The sequence below is a fragment of the Poecile atricapillus genome, chromosome 2, assembly GCF_030490865.1.
Source record: "Poecile atricapillus isolate bPoeAtr1 chromosome 2, bPoeAtr1.hap1, whole genome shotgun sequence".
NCBI lineage: Eukaryota > Metazoa > Chordata > Aves > Passeriformes > Paridae > Poecile > Poecile atricapillus.
In genome coordinates, this window is record NC_081250.1 from 68,105,765 (window position 1) to 68,130,218 (window position 24,454).

The window sequence follows — 24,454 nt, forward strand, 5'->3', positions numbered from 1 at the left end:
GTGTTTTATTCCTGCATTAGTGCCTTCCCACACTGAATTACATTGCAGTGTGTGTTCTACCTTCTCAGCAATGGTCTCTCTTGCCCTCTCCTGTTTCCCCAGGCTAACTGGTTATGGCATACACCACTGTTTTGCAAAAAGTATGATGGGGCACGAAGCGAAGATGGCGATTACCCACAACTTCTATGCGGATTACTACACCATGGCTGGGATTGCGCTGGCATCCTGCCTGGCCATGTGCCCCGTGGTTGGGTTTTTGGGGAGGAGAGGAGGACTCCTGCTCTTCATGATTCTTACAGCTTTGGCATCTCTTCTGCAGCTGGGCCTTCTCAACTGTAAGTTGGAGATGAGAGCTTTTCGGGACCACACAAGCTTAACATGCAAATAAGGGACCAGGAAATACTAGGATTTCCTTTGCCTTTCCCAAATTTGTCACGTGATACACCTGCAGAGTTTTAGAATCTGAATTTGTTTGAAGGTTTCCTCAAACACTTGTTTCTCAGGCTCATTAACAAAAGGCATTGTATTCTGGATGATTCCCATGGTGAAGTGCATTGAGCACTGGTGCTGTATCCGGGGTAGTCACCAAGAAAACAAACAAGGAAACAAGAAATGCTTTCAATTTTATTTTAGTGAAATAGCTCCCAGGGAAAGAGCTGTATAGAGATTGGGAAGGGAAAACTTTCCCACTCAAGTCTGCTTCTCAAGTGGCCTCTAAACCATGCAGAAGTCAGAGCAGTAGGTTTATGTCCTCTGCCTGCTCTTAGCATCTTGCTACGAACAAATAGTATGCAGGTAGCATGGAAATTGTGCAGCTGAAAGACCCCACTTTTAACACACTGTGTATGTATAGTCCATGTGAACATGATTTTGGGAAGTGACACAGCATTTCAAATGGGTTATTCCTGCAAAAAGGAACAGTGAGAGTGTTCCACCTCTTCCTTTGCAGGCAGTAACTTTTGTCTGGCCATTTTGAGCTGCTTCAGCTATTAAAACTACTATAAAAATGTTCCCTTTCCTTTTTAGATTTTATTTCATTCTCTTCATTTTTTTGTTGATTGAGGAGGTTAGCTTGATGAATCAGAGAGGTGTTGAAACAGAGGGAATGTGGGATGTGCTTTGCCACTCTCACAATTGCCAATCATTAGCCCCCTGGTCCATAAAATCCCACCCCAAGGAAGGGGTAAGAGTTTTGAGACATACTTTGGACAAACTGGTTATTACAGAACACTGGTTATTGCTGGTTTTAATTTCTAAGTTTAGTAATAATTGAGTGCCTAAATAAGAAAGAGCTTTTTGCATTGAGGATGGAAAGTTTTCACATTCTTGCATACTGAAGGCTGCTCCGAGCCAACAGGAATTGTTCATATTTACAGACTGTGTTTCCCAGAGGCATTTACTAAGTCAAACTTTAGCAAACAAGCTATTTGTGGGAGTGTAGGAGGGAAAGAGGGAACCTCTTTCATGACATGGAGGAAACTCCAGCGTCGTGTGTTTGCTCCCAGCTTGGCATAGATGTTTACATTCCCTTTGAGCACATATTTACCATGTCCAACAATCCCAGCTGAGAGTGAGAGAAGTCCCGTGGCTGCACCTCATCGTGTCTGTTGATGGACTGAGACCATTCACATGCAGAATCAGGCTGTACATGTGTGCAACCTCCCAAAACTCCATGCTCTTCTGGGGGTGTCCATCTGGGTCTCTCTACACTGAATTTTCCCATTTTAATTTTTGTTTTAAGAATGGGAGATGTTTGGTGAGGCTGTTGAGGCAAAAAACACACACTTGCTTAGTTGAGAGATGGTGTGTGAGAGCCTTTAGTCTGCTCCAGAGCCATGAAAATCTGGTTGCATTTTTTCAAAATAAATTGATGAGGGAGGTGGGAGGCAACACCCTGTAAGACTCGTTACAACCATTTCCATAACAGGTTTAGGTGGTTTTGTGAGCCAAGTTGCCAAAACTAAGATCAGGCAGGGCTTTAGGTTCTTTGTGCTACCGCGGCACTCTCAGTGCAGTGCTCTTTTCTTTGTGACAAAAGGAGGGAAAGGCAGCCTCAAACTTCAGAGCAGCTCTCCCCACTCCTGACCATGGCCACCTCTTCCTCAGAAGAACTAGACATTGTTTGGAGAGAAGCAATGACCCTCTTTATTATGAAATCTGTCACAGCATCTTGCATGTTTTAATTTAGCATAATTTGAGCATAATTGGAAAATTAAATCAGAATTTGAGAATGGCGAGAGAGAGAGGGGGTTATTCTCCACCAGCCACAAACCTGCAGCAGCAGACCTTGAAGCTCTCCTTGTTTGACCCGTCCTCTGTACTCTGGAGTGTCACCTGGGAAGTCACAGAACCCTGGGGGAAGATGACCAGCAGAGCTGTGCCTGACTTGTGCTGATGCCCTTCCCCTTTCTGCCCAGTGCTGCTGTGTGCTCCCATGTGATTAGGAGTGGTGGCTAGTGTGACACATGGACCATCAGCTCATGGATTTGGAGAGGAATAGGTCTCCCACCAGTCTGACAACACTGATGCACAGATTTTGCTCTCTAACCCAAGCCATTCACTCAGGGCTGCAGCAGGAGGGCATTTTCTCTTCTCCCCCTTCATTAACAACAAAGAGGCCTTTGTGTTAATCCCAGTGGTAATTCTGGGGTTTTTAAATATGCTTTACTGCTGGTTTGTTATCACTGTCTCATTAGCATGCTGTCCTCCAGCTGAGTTGTGCCTGGAAATAGCATGTCCTATCTGGTGGCCAGGGAAAGATGTGACGATTTTGGCATGGGAAAGATATGGGAGTCAGAGGGTGGGGCTAGGGTGGCATGTAGGATTTACCCCTTTTTTTTTTTTTAACTTTCAGACAAATAAACATATAAAAACTGTATATTCTTGTTTTCTCTCCCTTTCTCTTTTTTATCTTTCTCTGACTTCCATGGTCTTGGATCCAGTGATTGGAAAATACAGTCAACTTCCAGACTCAGGTATGGTTTACAGACAAATCTGCATCATGTGGGAAGCAGTCCCTCAGGGACATGTAGATCCAAAAGGCCTGGGCCAAAGCACCCAGAGCAGAGCTGCTGCCACAAAGGGGTGTAGGGGGAAAGTCCATTTCTGTGCAGTGCCTTGAGAGCCCACTCACAGGCAGGCCTGCTCATTTATGTGCAGCCTCTTCGTGTAGCATCCCCTACACATAGGCTCACCTCTGCATGTCAAGAGAGGGTGCAGAGGACCCCCAAGGTTTGACATACAGGGTAAGGCTTTCTCAGAAAGTCTTCTTCTGAGAAGCATTCCCAGTTCAGGAATCTCTGATATTTTTTAAATTTTTTCCCCCAGAAAAGAAAAGGGGACTGAAACACCTTAAGGACGCTTTTGATAAGAGGACTTAAACACCTTAAAGAATACTTTCCCAAGCTGAAGTACTGTAAGAGCAATGCAGTGACAAACTCCAGGGGAACGAAATTTACCTTTGTGTATCAGATTTGATGGACCTGTCCTTGCCCAGCTTTTCCAAGGTCTATTCTGCTGAGCCTCTCTGAGGGGGTCAGTGGTGTAGCCTCACCCAGTACGCAGGACTGGCCAGAGACCCGTGGTTTGCCAGGTGTTGTGCCCACATCCTCATCAGCTGGCAGAGTTTGCTCTCTCCCCCAGACTTGGGGTGCATTGCAGAAAGGGCTTAGCCCTGAGCAGGCTGTAGCACGTCTCAGAAGATGTAACCAAAGAACTCTCAAATACCTTTTGCTCTCCTGACAGCTGATCTATTCAGCAAGAACAAAAGCAGGTGTTAATTTTCATTGGATCCAACCCAGACAGTATGCCTGCTTGGGACTGCACACAGCAGCTCTTTCTTCAGGCAGGCCTTGGGATGTGTGTGTAGAAAGGTGAGGGAACATTAGCTGTAAAGTTCCAGTGCTTTCCCCAGTGCTTTCCCCAGTGCTCGTGTCAGGTATGAAGTGTTCCCCTTGTCTGGTGCAATCGTGTCTGTGAGTGATGTGGCCTCCTTGCCAGCCAGGACAGGCCACATGAGCTTGTACAACCCTAGTCAGAGATCCCACCCCTGCCCACAGAAGGTGGCAATCGGAGATCAAGTGAGAGATGTACTGCCAACATTGCCAGAGACAGTTTCCTTGAGCTTTGTTTAGATTTACTGGGGGTTCTGCAAGTGCTTGATAGACACTGTTTGCTCCCTGAAACCTTGCTGCCATGCAGCCGTGAAATGATTGAGCAAACAGCCCTGACTTGAGGGAGTGCTTCACCGTCCTTGGCATCAGCTTATTCTCGCCTGGAGTTGTCAAGCTGGGAGTTACAACAGAGTTTGGAGACTGATCACAGGCAGAGGCTTAGCACAGAGATGGGAGCACTTCTAGTTCTTTCCCCTCTTGTCCTGGAAGCCTCTCCAGTGCCCAAGCTCCACTGTACAAGATGTTTGGCAGCTCGAGGAATGCTGCCTGCCTCCACTTGTCTGTCAAACATGAGAGGGAGGAGGCTGGTGCCTAAAATAATGCCCAACGATTTGTTTTTATATGGGTTTTACCTTTTCTGTAGTGGCTGAGCATAAAAAAAATCAGAGATCACTGCCATTTTTTGGCATGACATTATGTTTTTTAATGTGTGTTTGTATCTCAGGTGCTTGGGGAATGGATTTTATAAATACCAGTTTTAAATTAGTATTACAAAATTACTCAAATTCTTGTTGAGGGAGAAGAGTAAAATAAACTATTTTAATTGTTTTCTTCCTCAGAAGTTTGATCTCCTCCTTACTCTTTATGAACACACTTGTCTTGCCAGGTATGAGTGACAGCGTCAAAGACAAATTCTCTGTTGCATTCTCCATCGTGGGTATGTTTTCTTCTCATGCTGTTGGAAGCCTCAGCGTGTTCTTCTGTGCTGAAATCACACCCACAGTAATCAGGTGAGACTTTGGAGCCCCCCTCAAAAGATGGGGACAAAACTAACCTCATTTAATTGATAATGACATGTGTAACTTAACACATTGTATGGGAGAGGAAGCCCCACGTAATTGGAGACCTCACAGCAACTTGGGGGCTGCTTTTTACAGCAGCTGCAGTCAGGCTGTGCAAGTAAATGCCTGCCTGTGTATAGAGAGGCTTTGTTTTCCATGGCTCCACCTTGTGTCCCATCGTGGTGATGATCAGCAGGCCTGGCAGCACATGAATTGCAGCTTGATAGGGTCTTAAATACTCAGCTGAACCAGTTTGTGTGGTTGACCACTGTCATTGCTTCACTAACTCTGCAGGATTTGTTCGAGCAGTGATCGGGTGAGTTCTGCATCTTGATTTTAAAGGAGATATTCTGTGACTGTGCAGAGGAGAACATGGGTGCCAGCAATCCCTGCCTCCATAGGGCAGGCTAACCAGGACAGATGCAGGGCTGCTTCAGTGGAAGTGTTGAAACATGTGGTGTAAATGCTTTTGGTGCATAGAGGTCCTCTGCAAGCCTGCCTTTCTGCCTTTGTTGCAGATAAAGCTGTCTTTCTCCTCACATACAGACCTATCTTAGCAGAGGCTCAAAGTTTTTCTAAAGAGGAGCACTTTCATCCTGGGAAATAGGAGAAATCAGAGAAATGATCTTTGTTGGAGAGTTTCACATAACACATTTTTGTATGGTCAGGGGTTTGTATCATTTTATACATGCACTGTTATCTTTCAGAGCACAAAGGTTGTGCTTCTGTGCTCTGGATTATGCTTTCAACAATGCCACAACAATTCAGGAGTTTGCTCTGGCTTCACTGAATTTCCCAGGAATGTAGGTCATATGGGTGGGAGGGAGAGTGGAGGAAAGAGGATACTTTTTTTTTTTTTCATCCCCTCCAAATTATATGCCTTTTTAGTAACTTTGCAGTTACTGTATTATAAAAGTATTATTGCAAAACTGTCATTTGAGTAGCCAGAGTCTCCTTGCTCCATGGTGTTTTTTTTCAGGCTATCTAAATTTGTGAATGTATTTTATGGATAACATTTTTTCCACAGGAAAAGGCAGTGTGAGGAGTGAGATTATACAGCAGCCTGAAACACTAACAGCTATTTATTTATGTGTGTGTCAATCAGCCTGGTGTTTTTATGCCTTTTGAATTTTCTCCTTGTCTCTGTTTGAAAGACACACAGATAAGGAATTGACCATGTCAGCCAGAAGAGAATTTGGCAAGTAGGGTCAGATGTGCAGTCTGAACTTAGCAAGCTTTTTTCCCTTAAATCACTTACGTTGCTACAGGGAGGTGGACAAAATCCTGGCTGGGAGCCAAAATTCTGCTTCCCCTGACTCTGCCAGGTGACACCACGTGAGTGACAATAGCTAGATATGCCTCAGGTTCCCTGTTTATTTATAGAAAGTATGACACTCTGCATTGCTCTGTGATCCTACCACCACAATAAGACCCATTCAGGATTGTAATTAGGAGGAATAGCTCAGGACAATGCATAAATCTGTCTCAAGCAGAGGTGTGCTTAAGCTGCCTCCTGTCTTGCTTTTTGGTGGGATCTACTCTGCCCTCCAAAATGCCACCCTGGATGCCCTTTGGGGGTTGGAGCTAGATGATCCTTAAGGTCCCTTCCAACCCAAACCATTGTACAATACTAATATTCTTTTGGTTGGATCTCAAGGAGCCTTAAGAAAAAGGAAGGCAAAGAGAGCCCTGGGGTTGTCTCTGGGGTTTCACTGATCAAATCTATTATCTGCAAATCCCTGAGAGCAGAAATCAGCCCTGCCATTACCTGGGGTAGCAGTGGCACAATAGCAAACCCACAGCACCCATCCATCTCCACTGCTGTGGTGTTGAGATGAACAGTTCCAGGAGAACAGCCACATCTTCATCACCAAGAGGTGATACCTGCTCCAGCAACATGAACATTCCACACTGTCATGTGTCACACAGGGGTCCTTCAGATCTGTGCACTGCACCCCAGTCTCCTGGCAGTAGGCCAGGGGGCTTCATCAGGAGCTACCCTTTTTGTACCCTTCAGTGCACACCTCCATCTGAATGCTGAATTAAAGCACCAAGTGTCACTGATGATCCATATGGGATAATGTTCACAACACTACAGCCTGCATGTCTACTAAATACAAATAGGATGAAAAAAACACAGCATGTCCTCTCCTCACCCTCCACATACTCAGTTACTATCAAGTGGAGGGTGGTTCTGGCTTTTTCTCTCGGTGCCCACACATCAAAGAATGGGCAGCCATGGCTGAATTAGGGTCTTTTCCCATCCACAGCTGACTCAAGCCAAACTTCCAGTTGTTGAGGAAACTTTCCTGTCAGACCACCCAGGAGCCACTCAGCAGTCACATTCACACAGAGGCTCTGCACCAGTTCACAGCCTCTCGTCTTGGGGTGCCATCCCCCAGAGCTCAGTCTGCAGCTGACACTGCATCTTGCCCACCCAGCTACCTGCACTGAATGCATTCCTCAACACAGTGGGATGCAGGGCTGTTTACTGGGAGCTGAATAAGGCCTGGCTTCTCAAAGGTGGTGTGTGCTCCACGAGGCCAAGGGTATCCTGGTGTATTACTTGAATCTCTGGCCTAGGACTGAGTGCACAAAATGTCCCCTACAGGCAGGGAAAAGCTGTGGAGCTTTCCAGGGACTAACTCGATCATCCATGGGGCCATGCCATAGGAAAGCCCTCCACAGCAGCCACTGGCAGGCAGAGGTGAGAGGGAGAAAGCTGGGACTCGCTGTGGATGCCAGCAGCCCTCACACTCCTTCTCCAGTCTCTGCTCTGCATCTGGAGAGTGTTTGAAGTACAGGCACTGACCCCTGCCATGGAATTCCTCGTGCTGAGGAGGAGCAATGCCCCAAAACATTCTGAATGTTTTTCTTTTCCACCTGCTGCCCCTTGTCACCTGCAAAAAGTGTGAATCATGAGGGTGATGCCTCTCTTGCCCTGTAGCTGTTTTCCTGATGTGCACAGTAACAAAAAAATTCCTGACAGTATATTCAATTTTCTCTTTTTTTTCCCCCTTCACATTTTCATATCTGCAGTGTAGTTAAACCTTAAAGAAACCTCTTTTAGGACCCACACCAAAATGTACTTTCAAGCCTTCTTCTGCCAGGTTTTGATGGCACTGGAAAAAGTAATGCCTACTCTAATTACTGACGTCATATGGAAAAACTTTTTTCCCCACTGCAAATCTGAAGCCACTTGACCCATAAATGACAGAGCAGTCTTTGTTGTTGCCTTTTCCCGTTTTCTTTCAGCTTGCTTGATGTCCTTCTACAGCAGCATTTAAAACTCACCTCAGGTCCTTCTCAGAGGGGTTGAGATACAATTTAGCCTTTGCAATCACTGATGTAAATGAGCCAGGCTTTTGTTGCTCCAGAGCCAGCTTGGAGAGAGATTTGCCATGCATTTGGGACTGGTTCTGTCGATTACTCATGTGAGTGTATTAATGAAGTTGCAGGGAGGCCAGTTGCACAATAGTTGCTTTCAGCTGGGTTTCTAAATTGCCATCGGAAAGCTGGCAAGTTTTTAAAAAGGGCTTTTGCAGCACTTGGGGAAGTCACTGCTGTCTGTGAAAGATCCTCTGCTGAGTCTGAAGAACTGGAACATACATATGTGAATTTTTGATCCACTCAGTGTCCCAAGAGCATCTTTTGAAACCTATGTTTGCTGTCCTTCAGCTGTCAAGTAAGCAGCAGTGGATTTTGGAAAGGATTGAGTGAAGATTAGCTTTAACACTGTGGTTGGCTGAGTGAATTTGGCATTTGTAGATTTGTTTGTACAGCGATTTCTAGGATGCTTAATAGCCAGGGAAACTTTTTTCACAAGTATTTGACATAAAGCAGTCTATTTGCCTTCTGCAGGTTGTCTTCTGTAAGGGCCAGTTTTTATTGATAGTAAAAATCAATTTTTACTGAGCACCTGAGCCCCTCTGATCTCCAGAGGGTTTGTGAATAGATGGCATATCCCAGAGGAAGTGCACGAAGCGTGCTGCCCTCACAGGCTTGGTAGGGAAGCAGGGTGCCAGTTATTAAACTTTCAGGGAGGTCTCCCTCTACAGGCAGCAGGGTCTTTGGAAAATGAAGGAGCTGCCACTCTCACAGATTTTGTGAAAATGAGTAATTTAAGGATGACACTCGGCTGGCAGGAGACCTCAGTCATGTCACAGCAGGAGGGAATGGCCTGCCCCAAAGAAACACTTCTGTGTGGGGGCACAGAGCAGAAACAGACGCAGGATTGTGAAGTGTGCCAGGCCTCCTACACCAGGGCCTGGAGAGGTGCTGACAAGGAGAGAGCAAGACAAGGAATTGCAGGAGAATTTGCTTGCATACTCAAGCATTAGGAGAGAGCACTGAACTGGCCTTTCACATGCAGCTTCTGTGCCTTGAGCTGGAGGAAGATGAGTTTACTTTCACACTTTTTTTTTTTCTCTGAAACGTACGCATTTAATTACATTTTCAGTACATTGAGAAGTTCCAGCCATAACATAATTTTATGTAGAAAATATTCAGTGTTTGCTGTAATGGATCAAGACAGTGGCTTGTGAAGTCTAATCGCCTGCCTCCACTGCTGAATGGTGCAGATATTTTAGAGGCAGCCAAAATTGATTATTGCACTTACTGCTCCTTGGTGTGTCTAGTCTAAGTGGAGAAGGGTAGCATGCTAAGTAAAATCTGGTTTTCCCTCACTGAATGTGGGAATACTTGGAACTGGAAGTACTTTAGAGTGCTTTCTACACCCTCACATGGTAAAGCTTCTCTTCTTATTATGTGGGGGCTGTTAAATGGGTGTGAAATGATACTTGAATGTAATTATTTCCCTGTCTGCTTGTGTTTGCAGGGGAGGCGGGCTGGGGCTGGTCCTGGCCAGCGCGGGCTTTGGCCGCCTGACCGCCCCCATCATGGAGCTCCACAACCAGAAAGGCTACTTCCTCCACCACGTCATCTTCGCCTGCTGCACACTCATCTGCATCATCTGCATCCTGCTGCTGCCCGAGAGCAAGAACCAGAACCTGCCTGAGAACATCCCGGATGGGGAACATTACACCCGGCAGCCCCTCCTGCCGCACAAGAAGGGGGAGCAGCCCCTGCTCCTGACAAACTCTGAACTCAAGGATTACTCTGGCCTCCATGACTCAGCAGCTGTGAGTGACGGGATCTCGGAGAACACCACTGCCAACGGGATGAAGTCAATGTAACTGGGTGGATTTTTTTCCTTCTCATTTTTTTTTTAATTATTTTATTTCCCCTTCTTCTATTTCTTATCTTCCTTTTGTATTTTATTTGATGCTGTTGTGCGGGAGGAGTAGCACTTTGGGCAAAGGTGTTTTGCACAGATTTTACAAACCAGTGATGGAGCAGACACAAACTTAGAGGAATTCAACTCTGCTACTAAAGCAAATTTTGGCATCTTCTACAGTTATGCAGATTACTCTTGAAAAGTTTTGGGGGAAAAGACTCTTTTGAGAAAAGACCTGGCTGGCAGTAGCCCTTCAGAACTCTTTTTTTCCTGCCATTAAATATGTATATTTATTTTGATTTATTCTCAAGAAGCACTTTATTTCCTTTTCCTTTCATAGATCACAAAAATGAAGCCATCTTATAAGAGGTGCAGCCATTCCAAGAAAGAAACCATGGGGGGAGGGGGAGCGTTGTTTTCTGTTTTGTTTTTGTGTTTCTTTAAAGGAAAGAAGGATTCACTGCAAAGTTGAATTGACTTAAACTTAGACTTGTGCAACATTTTTCTGCCTGTCTAGAAAGTCCAAGTGCCCAGATTGCCTGCTGTGTTTGTACACACTAAAAAAAAAGGAAAAAAAAGAAAGAAGAAAAAGCGAAGCAAAACCTGTTGTGACTCAAACTCTGACTGCATTTTATGAAGCTTATATTTGTCTTTATAGCCCATGTGCACTTAAAAGTTACTTTCTAAATTAGTCCTCTTTTGTTTTCACTGAATGCATTGGAGAAAATCCTACCCAAACAAGCTGATTTTTTAGTAAGAATCAGCTTTCTGCATTTTAAGAGCATATTAATCTATTTTAGGTGGTTGCCACTGGTCCTTAATAGTAATGTAGATGATGCAAATGATTTGACTAATGATGCAAAAATGAGTTTTGCCTAGAATGGCTATAACTATCAGGAGGCCCGGGATCTCTGACTGCTCCAGGAGAAAAGTCTAGATTAGCAGTGATAAATAATAAGGAGCATGGGCAACAATCTATAACTTTATTCCAAAAGGCAGCATAGCTGGGATTTCTGCTCCTGGGAAATGAGTGTCCTGGTATTAAGTGTTTTTAGAATCAGGGTTTGGGTTTTCAATTTAAGTGGAAAAAATGCTTAAATTAATGTTGGAAAGGAATGAATTGATATGTGAATAATGATTTACTGAGCTGTCTTGGGTTCTTAGAGATGTCCTATTTCTGACCCAAGAATATACAATGAACTCACCCTTATTTCCCAACTGCTCTTGTAAGATTTTAGTTCAGGAAAAAAAAGTTTACTTAAATTGGATTAATTCTACACAAAGTGAACATCCAGTTTACCTCCTGCTGTGCAGATGGCACTTTGATAGTGGCCACTTGACTTCTCTCCTCCAGCCCCCAAACCAACTATCTCCTTTGGCCATTGGCTTTTGGTTCTCACTCAAGAGAATATTGTGAGGACCTAATTCAATGCAAGGTCTTTGTTAACAGATTTCTTGCATTGTAGTTAACCCTCCCCTCTCTCCTTCCCTCCCTCTTCTCCTTTCTCACTCAGGCCATCCATTTGTGATTGCTCGGTAGTGCAGACGTTCAAACAGAGCAGCAGGATGTCAATGTTGTACTGAGTGTCCGTATGATTGCCACTTTGTTTGATGTACATCTTGCGTTCGTATGCAGGGGGAAAGTGCTCATTTGCACTTTCCTCCTCTACCTTCCCTTCCCCTTCCTCCCTTGTTGTATATATCGTCGATTAACTACTGTACCTAACGATTTCCATCCTCCATTAGGCTGCCGATGTCCTCCTACAGTCCCCAATAAATCAGAGATCCATGCTCCCCGGCAGGCCACGCAGTAAAGTAGCACATCCTCAGACGCTGATGGGTGCAAGGGGACAGGTAGACCTGCAGAAGCAACAGAGGTGGTTTTGTTCAGAGTAACAATGTTGTCCTAAAGCTGCTAATTTTTACCAAGGATGATGTGGACATTTGGGTTCTTCTTGAGCCTGGTAAGAAACACTGGAGCAGTTGATGGTAGTTTCGCCCAGTTACACTACTGGTTTTTTTCACCTTTGCTAGATTCGCTGTGACAGCAAGAGCCTGATCTTCCTTACACTCAAGTTTTATTGTCAGGCTTGAGTGCAGCTGCTTCTTTTCGTTCTGAGCCGAGACCTTTGCAGTCTGTGTTCACCTGAGGAAAGAGCCCAGCCCTTTCTTGAATACTCGTGCAGTATTCACGCACCAAATTTGTGTGATCTCTTTTGCCTTCGATGCGAGATGCTTGTTGCAAGCCACACACATTCGGGGACAAAAGAAACGGGTTCACAACAAAAAGCTGAAGAAGCGAAACAAGGCTTCAGGGAAGAGAGAAAGGGCCTGAGAGAGGAGAAGGTGCGAGCGCAGAGGCAGAAAGCAGCGTCCTGCCATCCATCGTGCCGTGGAGCCAGTGGCTCCTTCCTTCCTGGTCTTCTTTGTGGCCCGTGTGCTCAAGCCGCGGTACAGCTCTTGTAGAACATCCACAAGCCTATAAACCCGGCTGCTTCCAGCACTGTCAGTGGTCCTGGTGAGCTCACCGCTGTTGTCCACAGCGCTTTATCGTTTCCTATTCTGGTGGTTGCTCTCCGATGACAGACCGGCACAGGGAAAAGAATACTTGTTTAAACATACCAATTTAGATAGGAAATACACTAGGTGACAGGAACATGCAGCAATTTTTTTTTTTTTTTTTTTGTTTAAGAAAAAAATCTTGTGAAGTTGATTTGATTTGCTGCTTTTTTGTTTTTTGCTTCAAACCAGGTAGTTGGTACTGATCTGCAATGAAGGGAGCCCCAGCTTCTCTAGTTGGTCTAGCCCTCTGCCTCTGTCACAACAATAAAGCAAAAACTAATTTCCTGCCTTGGCAGTTCCAGTTTTGCTCCTTTTCCTGAAAACATGAACACTTCTGTGACGACTACATTCTTCCACACATGCTCACGGGGTTGGAAAGCTTTCACGGAACCTATCTTGTGTGGAGGATCCAGGTACCGAGTGATGCAGCAGGGCAGAAAGGAAGCATGGGGATGCTTGCCCTGCCTTGTCTAGTCCTGCAGCAGGACAGGGCTCTCTCCTGGGGTCCCAGCCTGCTGCACCATTGGCTCCTCGGCCATGTCTCCTCTGCAGCCATCACCAGGAAAGGCTTTTCTCAGGCGGCTCTTTCTGGCCACCACAACAGGGGAAGCAGTCCAAGCTGTCTTGTCCATTTTTGGTCTTTTTCTGTGAACCTTCAGTAACCTCTAAGCCCATCAGTACATTTTTCTTTGGGTTTACCATTTAAGGGCTTTCTCCATCTTTGTAAGTTCAAACAAAAATGTGAAGTGACATTATGCTTGATCCTGGGGGTTTTGCCCCTCTTTTAAGGTTCCAGTACTGCTTTTGTTGCCAGACACGCTGCAAACAGATAACAACAGTCACCTGTTTGCAAGTGTTTTGTGGCCACTCGGAAAGGGGGTTGTGTGATTTACTTTTGGGTTTCACTGAGCAGGTTTTTTTTGTTGTCGTTCTTTTTAGTGGAAGTATTTTGCTTAACTGTTGCCACTTCCTGGAGCCAAACACTTTATTGGTCACCAAATTGGAAGCAGAAGTGCCATTAACTGAACTCTGTGAATGTCAAATCAAGTTGCGCCTGTAGCTGGCACATAAGACAACACTATCGAGTGGAGGGATGATCTCCCCCACTGTAACTCTTTTTTATTTTGTTTTTTAAGAAAAAAATGAAATTACAAACCTCATTTTAAATGTATTGTGTAAAATGTTTCAGGAAAGGAGTACAGTGTGTTTTGTCTAGTGGGCGAGATCTCCCTCCCCATTTCAGTTTCCAATGAAGTTTTAAAGAATCGTGTTACTGTATGTTTTGATCATGAATAGTCTGGTGGTGCTTCCTCATAGCACAAGCTTAAATCAAGTACTGAAAACAGTCTTACAAGCTAAATGTCTGCATGATGTTACATCTGTTGTACCTACTGAGAAGAACTTTGTATGTAAATGTACAGAATAAAATGACGTTGTCCCATCAGTTTGCTCTCCCTGGTCTGGCTCCCTTGCAGTGACTTCTCAAACACCCAGCAGCAGCTGATGCCTCAGCAAATAGCCCTACCCTGCTCTACAAACAGAATGAGCTGTTTGTAAATCGGCTAATTAAAACAGCACATTGATTTGCAACTAATTATCCTTTATAGTCAATTACAGAAGCATAGTCGACTGTTTCCTGAGCAGTGTAAATTAAAAAGAAAATACCTTTCAACAGTTGCTTTTTGCTATTCTGATATTGAACTGTGGCCAAGGACAGGCAGCTGTTCCCACCAGGTAAGGAGGGGCCCTCTGCACTCACACCAAATCTGAGACATTGAAGCCACTGGGTGTTCAAACCCTTTTGGACAAGAGACACAGCAGCTGTTACTTCTACAGCAGCAGCCTCTTGGTTACAGTTTTTAATTGCTGATTGTGGCACCACAGCAAAGTAAATTCATCACTTTTCTGTAAGTGCTTAGGACAGTTTAGATGCAGCACCAGTAGTTTAGTTTTGGTTTGTATCAGAAGCTGATGCTGGAGCTTGAGTCAAGGCTCAACTCAGAATGAAAAAAAAAACCAACAAAATGCCTCCACAAAAACCTGGATAGTTAAAACTCCTAGCTGCAATCTTATTAAACAAAGCAGCCCCTGGATCTGCCCTTGAAAGGATACACATCCTATCTGAAAGCAAGTCCAGAGATGTAGCAGCAGGATGTTTTTAACTGGTGGTCACGGTAGGAGACCTCTCATTTTATGTACAAGCTCAATTTACATGTGATGCTCCTCTAGCAGCCTGACAGATTTATCTGTTGTGCCAGAACTTAGAACAACAATTGTGCTTTTTCCTTCTATGTAGTCCTCAGGGACACATAAATAACCCTTTGTGAAATCCTTCTAGCGTTCTTAGTGCCCAAGGGATGGAAGGAAATCCATTTTTTAGCACCAGTACTACAACCAAGAGGGGCTAAAAAGACAAAAGTAACACTCGTGTCACAGTTTTACCATACAAAAATGTGGTGTTTCTTTAACACTAAAAGCTGCTATACTATGTTCATTGCTAGTACACAGTAGATTAATTGTACAGATAGCATTTGGAACTGATTTGCCATCAGATCCCAGTACTGTGTGGAAGCCAGACACCACATGCACTTTTTCAATCATGTTCATCCCTTGCAGCATCCATTTGCTATCCTACGTGGCAGGGTAGCAAAAAAAAAATTTTTGCTTTGAAAAATCAAATTGTATTTGAAAAAAAGAAAATCCAAGTCAAGTGTATCTATATTTAATAACAACCACAAATTCAATCAAAATAATACAAAAGAAATATACTAACTTAATGTCAGTGTGAAAATTGCAATCAGTTTTTCTGAAATAAAACCTTCATCTTCTTTTACAATGATGCACAATCAGAACTTCTCTGGAAAAGCTGTCATTTCTTCTTTGATCCTGTTTTCTATGAGTAAGGTGAAATTGCTGTCTGTGTTTTGAAGATTGTAGCTGACAAATATCTGCTTTTTGGTCTTGCTGGCTAAAAGACAAAACAGAGTTTATTCTTATATAAAAGTGAGGATGGCATTTGAGCAAGCCTCTTAAAAAGCCCCATCATGCAGATTTCTAGGACGTTCTCCACTCCTGCTTGTGCTGGGTGCAGTTACAAAGGAACAGCAGAGAAGTCCCTGACCACTGGGGAGTTGGGCAAGATTTTGCACATCACAGAAGTGAACAATCTAAGACTCGTGACTGTCAACTAGTTTTCGAGCTGACACATGACACCATTAGTCACTGGAAAGCCTTGCAGTGCTTGGATTTTTGGATGCGTCTTAAATAGCTTACATTGTAAGTGAAACCAGACTGTACTGGACTCTTAGCACTGAAATTCTGAGTTTGTAAATCTGTGCTGTGTAAAACATTAGAGGAAAAGCACACAAGAAAGTGACTGGGCCCAAATTAATGAAGCTCTGATTTTTTTATGAACCTTTAAAGGTTCATAAGCCTTAAAAGGCCCCAAAAAGCTATGCACTAGTTCTGTCTAAGCTTGCTGTCAATTTTGTTTCCTTTAACCTTTTTTCATACAGTGTCCATGAATGCTCCAAGAGGCTGGAGAGCCTTTGCTGAACATGATGAAGCCAAGCACAAGTTCCAGGCTACTGTAGTGACAAGTACCTAGAGAGAGGTGCTACAAAATTAAGAGCTGCCTTCCATGACAGAGCTAATTAACAGTGACAAAAAAAAACTGTCCAAGGGGACAAGAAGACTTAATTGTCAGAGTAGAAGAGATAACATCAAGAAGTGTTTTATAAATGAAAAGCCATCCTACTTAGGTTTTAGCACAGTAATATAGCAAATTTGTGCCTCTCTTTATATATTACTGAAGGTAAACTTTGTGAAAAATGTAAGCACCATATGGGAAAAACAGGCACTAAATTTAAATTGAGTTGTGTAAAATAGAAGACAAAAAATAGTATTTGGGTCACGAGATATACTTGTCCAGGAATGAGGTGGGAGCTAATGATCCCAGGCACAAATCAGACTGTTCTGCTGAATATTCAAAAATATTCACCAGAATTTTTAAAACTTCAAAATAAAGACACTAGGACTTCTAAGATCTCAATCCTTTCTAAATAGGAAACTAAATAGTTAAAAACAGAAAACCTGTATATATGTATGTATAAAATGTAGTTAAACAACTCCTTTAAGGCATTTTCATTAGGCAAATTAATTTTTTATTATTTTCTATTCTAACAGCTTCCTGACTCAGTAAGTAAAGCTGCTTCTGAAATGCAAGGACTCGTTTGCCTTTTAGGACTTGGCACTACAAAATGCTGATATAATGCAGCTTGGTGCTCTGATTGCAAAAATTAGCACCTGGCACTAGATTTTTGTGGTATAAAGCAGCATGTTTTCTAAGCACTACTGCTTCATCATCATGCCCTAAATGAATGCAATGCTAATTCTGAACTAATTAATACCATTATGCTAGCTAACAAAACTATATAGTGCACTGCAGTTTCAGAACTCAACTTCTTAATTATGTTTGCCTACAGAGTCCCTGGGATGCTGTTCCAGTTCCCAGGAACAGTGTGAATCTGGGAGTGCCTCTGGGCTGCCTGTGCCAAGGACCTCTGTTCCCAGGGCTCTGCCCCAGCTCTGAGGGGCAGAGGGACCTTTTCTGTCCCTGCTTCCTGAGGATTGAGTTGGACATGTGCACTCCTGTGGAAAGGACAAAAGAGGGCAGATCTTATGTCTCCGTGAAAGACCATCTGCAGCTTCAGAGTAAAGCAGAAAACTGCAAAGGACAAGGCTTACCTAAAAAGCCCTCTGGCAGGTCTGCTTTCCATGCAGCCTGGTTAATAATCTGGCTCTTCAGAGTGGAGGAAAAACAGCCTTGACAGCCATCGTCCGGGATGTGCTGAGTGCCAGGAGAAACTCCAGCAGCACAGATCTGCTCCTACAACTTCAGGTACAGAGCAAAAGCCCAAACCAAAGCTTGAAGAGGAGCCCAGCAGGAGCAGATGAGGCAGGACAAACGTTAAACTTAAGTTTGTAGACTACTTATGCTGGAAAAGAGATGATGAAATTGATCAGTGATCAGCTGAGAAACACTCAAAGAAAAGGTTGAGGAGATCATCACCAAGAGTCCACCAGTCCCTACAGAAGGAAGATCAAAGACACGGCACTAATCAGTACTGAAGCCCAAAGCATAGTGATTCCAGAATATGCACCTGAGGGAGGCACTGATGGACAAGGACTTTCTCAAGAACTGGCCCCCAGTATCCTACAGGAAACATTCTTAGAATTTGGGTTTACTGACTAGTGAGACACATCTTGTGCCAAAGCAATCAGACAGGGTGGTGGGAAACAGTCCCTGCACTTCGCACAAGCAGATACAGATAGATATATGTAGAAAGAGGAATAAGAATGAAGCACATGTGTCCTCAGCAACAGAATAAAAATCAGAAATAAGGAAGGTGATAGAGCCAATATGTGAAATGCTGCTGTTGTGGCTAGGACCCCTACCAAACTACAACGAAAACAAAAGGAGAAGGTGTGCACTGTGATGCACAGCAGCACTGAAACTCCTGCTCCAGGGCAGGAAACCTGACATTGCAAGAACACACGGTAGATGATGGAATGTGACAGGCAAGTGTAAGAAATGGAAATAGTTATGTGCAAACAGCATTGCATGCTTCTTGTGGAGACAAGAAACTGCACGGAAAAAAATGGTGACAAGCGTGGCAGGGGGAGGAGAAAGGAGGAAAACTTCCTGCCTGAAGGTTACCACATGTCAGGATGGTTAAAAAGGCTACCTTGGAAGGACAACTACAAGTCAGATTTGGCTGTGAAAAGCATCTCTGCTATTACAGTTTTTGTGGGAGTAACAAGGATTTAAATTCCCAAAGAAAAACTACACACCAATAACAGCAAAGCTGGGTATTTCCAGCTGAGGTGGAGCACAGATTTCCTTACCAAGCACTTTGTGAAACAGATACAGGGATGCTTGGTGATGATCTTGCAGATCCACTGGTCTCAGTATAAATAAATAAATAAGTAAATAAATTTGGACTAAGTGACCATGAGTTGACCTAAATTGCTGGACTGTCAAAAGCCAGCCTAAAGACTATGGTGTGAGATTTCAAATAGATGTATTTCTTTTCCCAGAAGCTCAGGTAAAGAACAAGCATATAATTTTCAAAGCCATAAGTGAATTATTGACCTTCCCCTTTGAACAAAAGGTGAAAAGGGTCTACAGGCCTTCCTCAAAATAACATACCTTAACCAGGATCACACAAGCAAGAACAGTATATAAAAGTAATATGAAAGGAGCTGACTGGCAAGGAAACCTGCAACCCAGTGGATAGAGGTCATGGATACAGAGGAACATGGACCAGAAGCCTAGCTGGGCCACAGCTGGCTCAGAAGTTTAAGATAACAAAATACGTATCATAAAACAATAACAAAAGACACCTAAAGCACACAAAGAAAAATAGGAAGGTGCCTTATACTCCAAGGATAAAGAGTAACCTATAGAACAGTACCAAGCAACAGTATCAGTTCTCAGTAACAAAGTATGGGAAATTAGTAATGAAAATAATAAAAGCACCTTAAGGGAGAAAAATAATAATAATAAAAAAAAAAGATAAGAAAAAAAGGCAGCAAAACAGACAACTCATTTGGAGAAAGAAAAGTCAGGTAACTCAGGCAGCCTGTCCTAGAACACTGAAAGAACTAATGGAAGAAATAGCAAGTTATTATGAACTTCAGCTATGAAACGTGTAATAAATCAAATTTTAAGAGTGAAGATAGCAAGCACATGTAGAAAAAAAAAAAATCCAAAAAGAGTATGAGAATCATTAAGATAACTTGGAGCTGTCAGCTGGGCTGCAATGCTACACAGAAAATTGGAGCATGATTCAGAAAAAATTAGTGACAAGGAGACCAAATTGAAAGTGGAATAAATGTTGTACTTTATCCAAAATAAATCCTCTCTGACTACATTTTACTGACTTCCTAAGGATAAGTGTGACTAATTACACATAAAGAAGTCACGTTATACAGTACCCCATAAAATTATTACTTCTAGTGTAAAGGATTGAATTCAGTGTGTAGAGAAAATTTTGCCACCATGGTCGATTAAACAGTGTCTATCAAAAGAGAAGTTACTGTGAAGAAGAAAATACACTAATACTGTTTTTCAAAGATCAGTCTTGTGAGCAAACCTTTTTTTATATGTGGTCATAGAGGAGAAGCAGGTGTAGACTCATGGAAGAGCCTGACAATATAAACTCAGGACATACTGTCTGAAACAGAGATCGGCACACAGATCATTAATAATTCTGTGGTCTTTCCATGTGAAACAGAGGAAGTAAGGTGAGACTGAGCAGCTCAGCATGTTGCTTTTAAAACCTGGTAACAAGCACATCAGCAGCTCACCATTTGGAGCTGCATCAGCCGCTAGCGGGTGATGATGAGCAACCAGCATGATACAGCTGTCGGAGCTGTGAAGTTGCTAGGAATGCATTGGGCCAGAACGCATTAATTAGGTGTATTTTTAATCTTTTTAGTATGGACATAGGAGTTTGCAAGCTGTTGCAGTAGCTGTAGCACTCTGCATGAATGATGTGATGGAGAAGGAAGCATCCCGAGTGGTGCCCGTTTGGGTCAGTCAGATCAAGCCCAGGCATCTGTGAGACAACCCTGGGCTTCCCAGGCCAAAACTTCTTGGAATGTGGGGGCTAAAAGGTACGAGATGTGATCTTCATCTTCAGGTAAAATACACGTGCCTGGCATGACGGCCACCTCGCCCACCAGCACAGCAGTGTCACAGGTTTACAGACAGGAGGTCACTTGGAACCCCACTCGACAGGTGCAGTATGCGCTGCCCCTGCCTCGCACCCGCAGCCAGGATAAGGATATCAAATAATTCACTTCTGCCACTGCACGGCGTGCCCAAGGCCGCTGACTCAGGTGCCGCAGGCTCGTACACGGATGGCAAAAAGAAGTGAACCGCTGGATTGGACGGAAGCTGCCGCAACCTGCGGCAGTGCAGGCTCTGCGGCCGGGGCAGCGCGCACCGCATCCTTCTTCTCCCACACAGGCCGGGCTAGCGGCTCAGGGCCGCCGGAGAGGCCCGGCCCGGTCCCGATCCTGCCCGACCCGGCCCCAACCCGGCCCAGCCCGATCCCGACCCGGCCGCCCGGCCCCGTTTCCCCGCACCCCCCGCCCGCAGCCGCCGCGCCCGCACCTACCCAAACGCTGCGCCAGGCAGGAGGAGGCGGTGTCCGAGGGGTCCCCCAGGAGCGAGGCGGCCACCGGGATGCTGTCCTGCAAGCGGAGCACAGCACAGGGCACGGCTTAGTCCCGGCAGCGCGGGTTAGGGGCGGCGGGGCTCCGGGGGCCGGGCGGGACCCCGGCAGCGACACTCACACGGGGGCTGCACATGGCGACGGCCAGGCTGGCGAGGGCGGGCGCGGCGCCCACCCAGAGGAAGAGCGAGTCCCGCAGCCGCATGGCGTGGAAGTGCACCCGCTGCTCGCCCAGCTGCCCGCTAAAGTCGTGCAGGGCGATGCCGCCCGCCGCTCCGCCGCCGCCCGCAGCCTCCATCGCCGCTTCTCCCGGCGCGGCCAGGCCCGAGCAGGCAAGGCCCGAGCCGGAGGCTGAGCCCGGCCCGCGGCCCCGGGGAGGCGGAGCTCGCTCGCCGCGCCCCGCCGGGAGGCACCGCCCCGGCCGGCCCCCGAGGAGTGCGCGCTTCCCAGCCCCCGGGGAATACCCGGACACGCACACCGGTGCCCGCCCCGCCCCGGGCCCCCCTCCTTCCGTGCAGACCCCGGCAGCACGAACACTCCCGGGCACGGCTCACCGGGTGCGAGCCTCCTCCGTGTGCCCTCCCTCCTGAGCTTGCGCTTCCCCCGGGTCGGTGCACGCTCCCTCCGTTTGTCACTATTCCCCTCCCATCCCAAAAGACACAGCCCCTCCCGCGGGTGCACAGCCCCTGCGGGGCAGCGCAGCCGCAGCCCCGGGAGCACAGGCTCCGTGCACGGCTTCCCGGGACTCACAGCTCCCCGGGCTTTCCCCGCTGCCCGCCCGGGAGAGGGATAAAGCGGAGGCAGCCGCAGGGATGGGGAAAGCCCACTAGGTGGCAGGTGAACCCCTGCGTGCAGAGAGGCACACCGGGGGCTCCGGGGATCCACCCGGGAGGAGCCCCGGGGTTTCAGACTAAAGGGAAAGGGATAGCGTGGTGCTGTGCGGCCTCGGGAAGGGGGAGCAAGGTCACGGCGACCTCGGCTTCGTTCAGCTGTGGAGGTTTTCGGCATCGGGGCTCTGCAAAGCAAGCGATTCGGGTTGGCACAGCTCTGGAGAATATGAAGCCGTGAGCAATTAAAAGCCCTACTTTGGGTGTCAATTTTGTGCTCATCACTCTTCCCGGCGGTGCACAGCAAAGCCGGTCGCTACTGGAGAGGATTTTCAGTAACCGTACCGTCTGTCGCTGATAAGAATATTATTGGTTCTTTGATGGCCTTGGGCACCTTACAATTGGAAACACTTCACACCACCGGCAGGGCAATCACCACTGCACATAGAGCAAGCACGTTAAGGGTACGGACTGGCTTTTTAATCAGCATTTCCTCTGCCTCCAGTTTCCTACATACCGCTGGAAATCAAAATTTCCATTTCTACGTGGTAAGATCTCATTTTTCCATTGATAGAAGTGGGTGGAGGGAAAGGAGCCCTTCATCACTTTTCTTCCCTGAGCCGCTCCAGTTTTCCTGGCATCTGCCGAAAGAAAATCCTCAACCCTGCTAATTTCAGCCCATGCTGCAGCACTGACACTAAATCCCGGGAGGCAGCTAAGCCCGGCTCAGCTTCCATACCCCGACATCCCATGGCACAGGATCAGCTTGGAGACAGGGGGGGTCGCACGCCACCTCCCTGCCCTACATTTGTCACTTGCTTCTTGCACAAAGCATTATGGGGATGTGTGGTGTCAGCCCCCCACGATGTCTGTCCCCTGCCTCGCTGCTGAAACAGCATCAGGCTTATGCTGGTCCTCCCATGGCCCCCACTCCATATATCCAGTCGCAGCACTTTCCCTCAACATGGGCTGGCCTCCCACATGGTGAGGTACTGCAGAAGCTGAGTCTTGTGTTGGGGCCCGAAAATCAGATTTTCCCTGTCCCCACAGCCTGTTGCAAACTGACACTTTGCCCTTTGGCAGCTGTGAAAACAGACAGGCAAATAGGTGATGAAAGCCACCTTGGAAGGGAGAGAGTGTTGGCTGCACCAAACACTTCCCTCTCTCTGCTTGTTGCAGCTGCAGGTTCACTCCACAGCTGGGTAGGTAGGCCAGCCAGGAGCATTGCAGGAATAAAAATCTAGGAACAGGATAAAATGTCTGCTGGGAGCCACACAGGTGGTGGTGGTGAGATTCCTGTGGCAAGACACCTGCAGGTGATGGAATGTCCTGGTTTGAAAAGACAGATGTCTGCTAATGAAGGCAGGAGCCTCCCTTGAAATGGAAAATGTAAATCCCCTCCAATTTATTGTAATTTTGAAAATAAGGGGCTCTCAGGTAAAGATATGGGAGTAGGAATAACAGTTCTTTACAAGTATGTATAAAAAAAAAACAACCCAGCACTACAACTTAATAGGAAAATTAAAATAAAATGTACTACAAAAAAAAACCACAGTACAGTGTTGTATTGTCAATACAACCTGTCATTCTGTTGGTCAGGGTATTTGTAGCAGTCTGATTAAATGGCAGCTGCAGTCCTTCTGGAGTGACAAATGTGGTTCTGTTGAAGCAGTGATCCTATAGAAGGGCATCATTTTCCTCTAAAGGTCCAGTGGTGGTGTAGATGGGCCCAGTCTTCATCTGAGAATCCGGTGGAGAAGGACTGCCTGCAGTGTTCCAAGTCTCTGACTATATCCAGGTAGGAATGCTTGACTCCTCCCCCTGGGTGGAGCATCTCACAATGGGATGATGTCATTTTATCAGTCATGCAGTGAGACTCGGTGGCCCATTAACAGAAGAGATCCCCCTGGAGTTATGAGGGATGGGTCATGGAAGACATAAGGAACACTGCTCCACCTGGTTTTAACAGATGTTATAGAATCCACACTTTTGGTTACATCTCATATTGCAACCTAAGACATGGAGGAATTTCCCCCAGGCTTGCTTAATCGGTGGAGAGAAGAGGAAATATTAGGGCACAGTTCACCTGAGCTGCTTTAGGTATCTCTTTTGAGAGAGAAGGAGCCCCTCTTGCCTGGTTTCCATTGACTTGAAAAGAGGTGAGGGTGAAAGGCAAGGCATTGCACAGCTCTGCAGACAGTTTTTTTCATGCAGGCAAATCCTTCTCTAAGTGTTCAGAGCCAGTCTCTTTGCTATGGTGGGTGAGAGTTGGCTTCTGCATTGGAGTCCTGCTGGAGGATCTGTTCTAACAAAGTTCCAGCTCAGTGTGTCTTCCCACAAAGCAGAAGTTTTGGCCTCCTTGTGTGCTAAACCTTTGTTAAAGTAACCTGCTGGACTGAAGTAAGTTTTCTTCACTGGTCTTTCCACATCAAGTGCAAATGTCTGGTGTTGCTTCTGAGGCTGTCTCCAGGCTTGCTTCTCCCTACAGGGAACTGCCTCTGTTTCATCATGCTGTGATCTGTTCCTCTTCTCACCAGGAGTCTTCTCTAAAGTGCTTGTAACTTCCCTTATCCTAAACCCTGCAGACCTCTAAAAGTAAGTCACAGGGCTTCTCTGCGCATTAGCAGTTCGG

At 45.8% G+C, this 24,454-nt stretch overlaps 2 protein-coding genes across 3 annotated transcripts in view; one reads left to right on the top strand and one right to left on the bottom strand.

Annotated features, from left to right (window-relative positions):
• SLC22A23 (solute carrier family 22 member 23) overlaps positions 1 to 14,196 on the top strand; it is a 107,885-nt gene extending 93,689 nt beyond the window's left edge. For both annotated transcript variants that reach the window (XM_058830400.1, XM_058830401.1), the window contains 4 exons: positions 103 to 335; positions 2,943 to 2,975; positions 4,780 to 4,903; positions 9,792 to 14,196. In XM_058830400.1, coding sequence (XP_058686383.1) covers positions 103 to 335; positions 2,943 to 2,975; positions 4,780 to 4,903; positions 9,792 to 10,149 — 748 coding nt within the window. In that variant the 3' untranslated portion in view covers positions 10,150 to 14,196. The remainder of the gene's footprint in view (positions 1 to 102; positions 336 to 2,942; positions 2,976 to 4,779; positions 4,904 to 9,791) is intronic.
• Positions 14,197 to 15,458: 1,262 nt separating this feature from the next.
• On the bottom strand, positions 15,459 to 21,390 carry PSMG4 (proteasome assembly chaperone 4). Its single transcript, XM_058830403.1, has 3 exons — positions 21,117 to 21,390; positions 20,939 to 21,014; positions 15,459 to 15,720 (listed from the first exon to the last, which is right to left on the bottom strand). Exons 1-3 carry the CDS (start codon positions 21,291 to 21,293, stop codon positions 15,599 to 15,601), a joined length of 375 nt encoding a protein of 124 aa, XP_058686386.1. The 5' UTR covers positions 21,294 to 21,390; the 3' UTR covers positions 15,459 to 15,598.
• Between the last annotated feature and the right edge of the window lie 3,064 nt (positions 21,391 to 24,454).

What these genes read in the sequence shown, in the direction of transcription:
- PSMG4 (XM_058830403.1), bottom strand. Translation starts at nt 21,293, where the DNA reads ATGGAGGCTGCGGGCGGCGGCGGAGCGGCGGGCGGCATCGCCCTGCAC. An exon ending in TCGCCATGTGCAGCCCCCGT is followed by an intron (nt 21,015 to 21,116) that starts GTGAGTGTCGCT and finishes CTCCGCTTGCAG; the next exon opens with GACAGCATCCCGGTGGCCGC. An exon ending in CTGCCTGGCGCAGCGTTTGG is followed by an intron (nt 15,721 to 20,938) that starts GTAGGTGCGGGC and finishes TTTGTCTTTTAG; the next exon opens with CCAGCAAGACCAAAAAGCAG.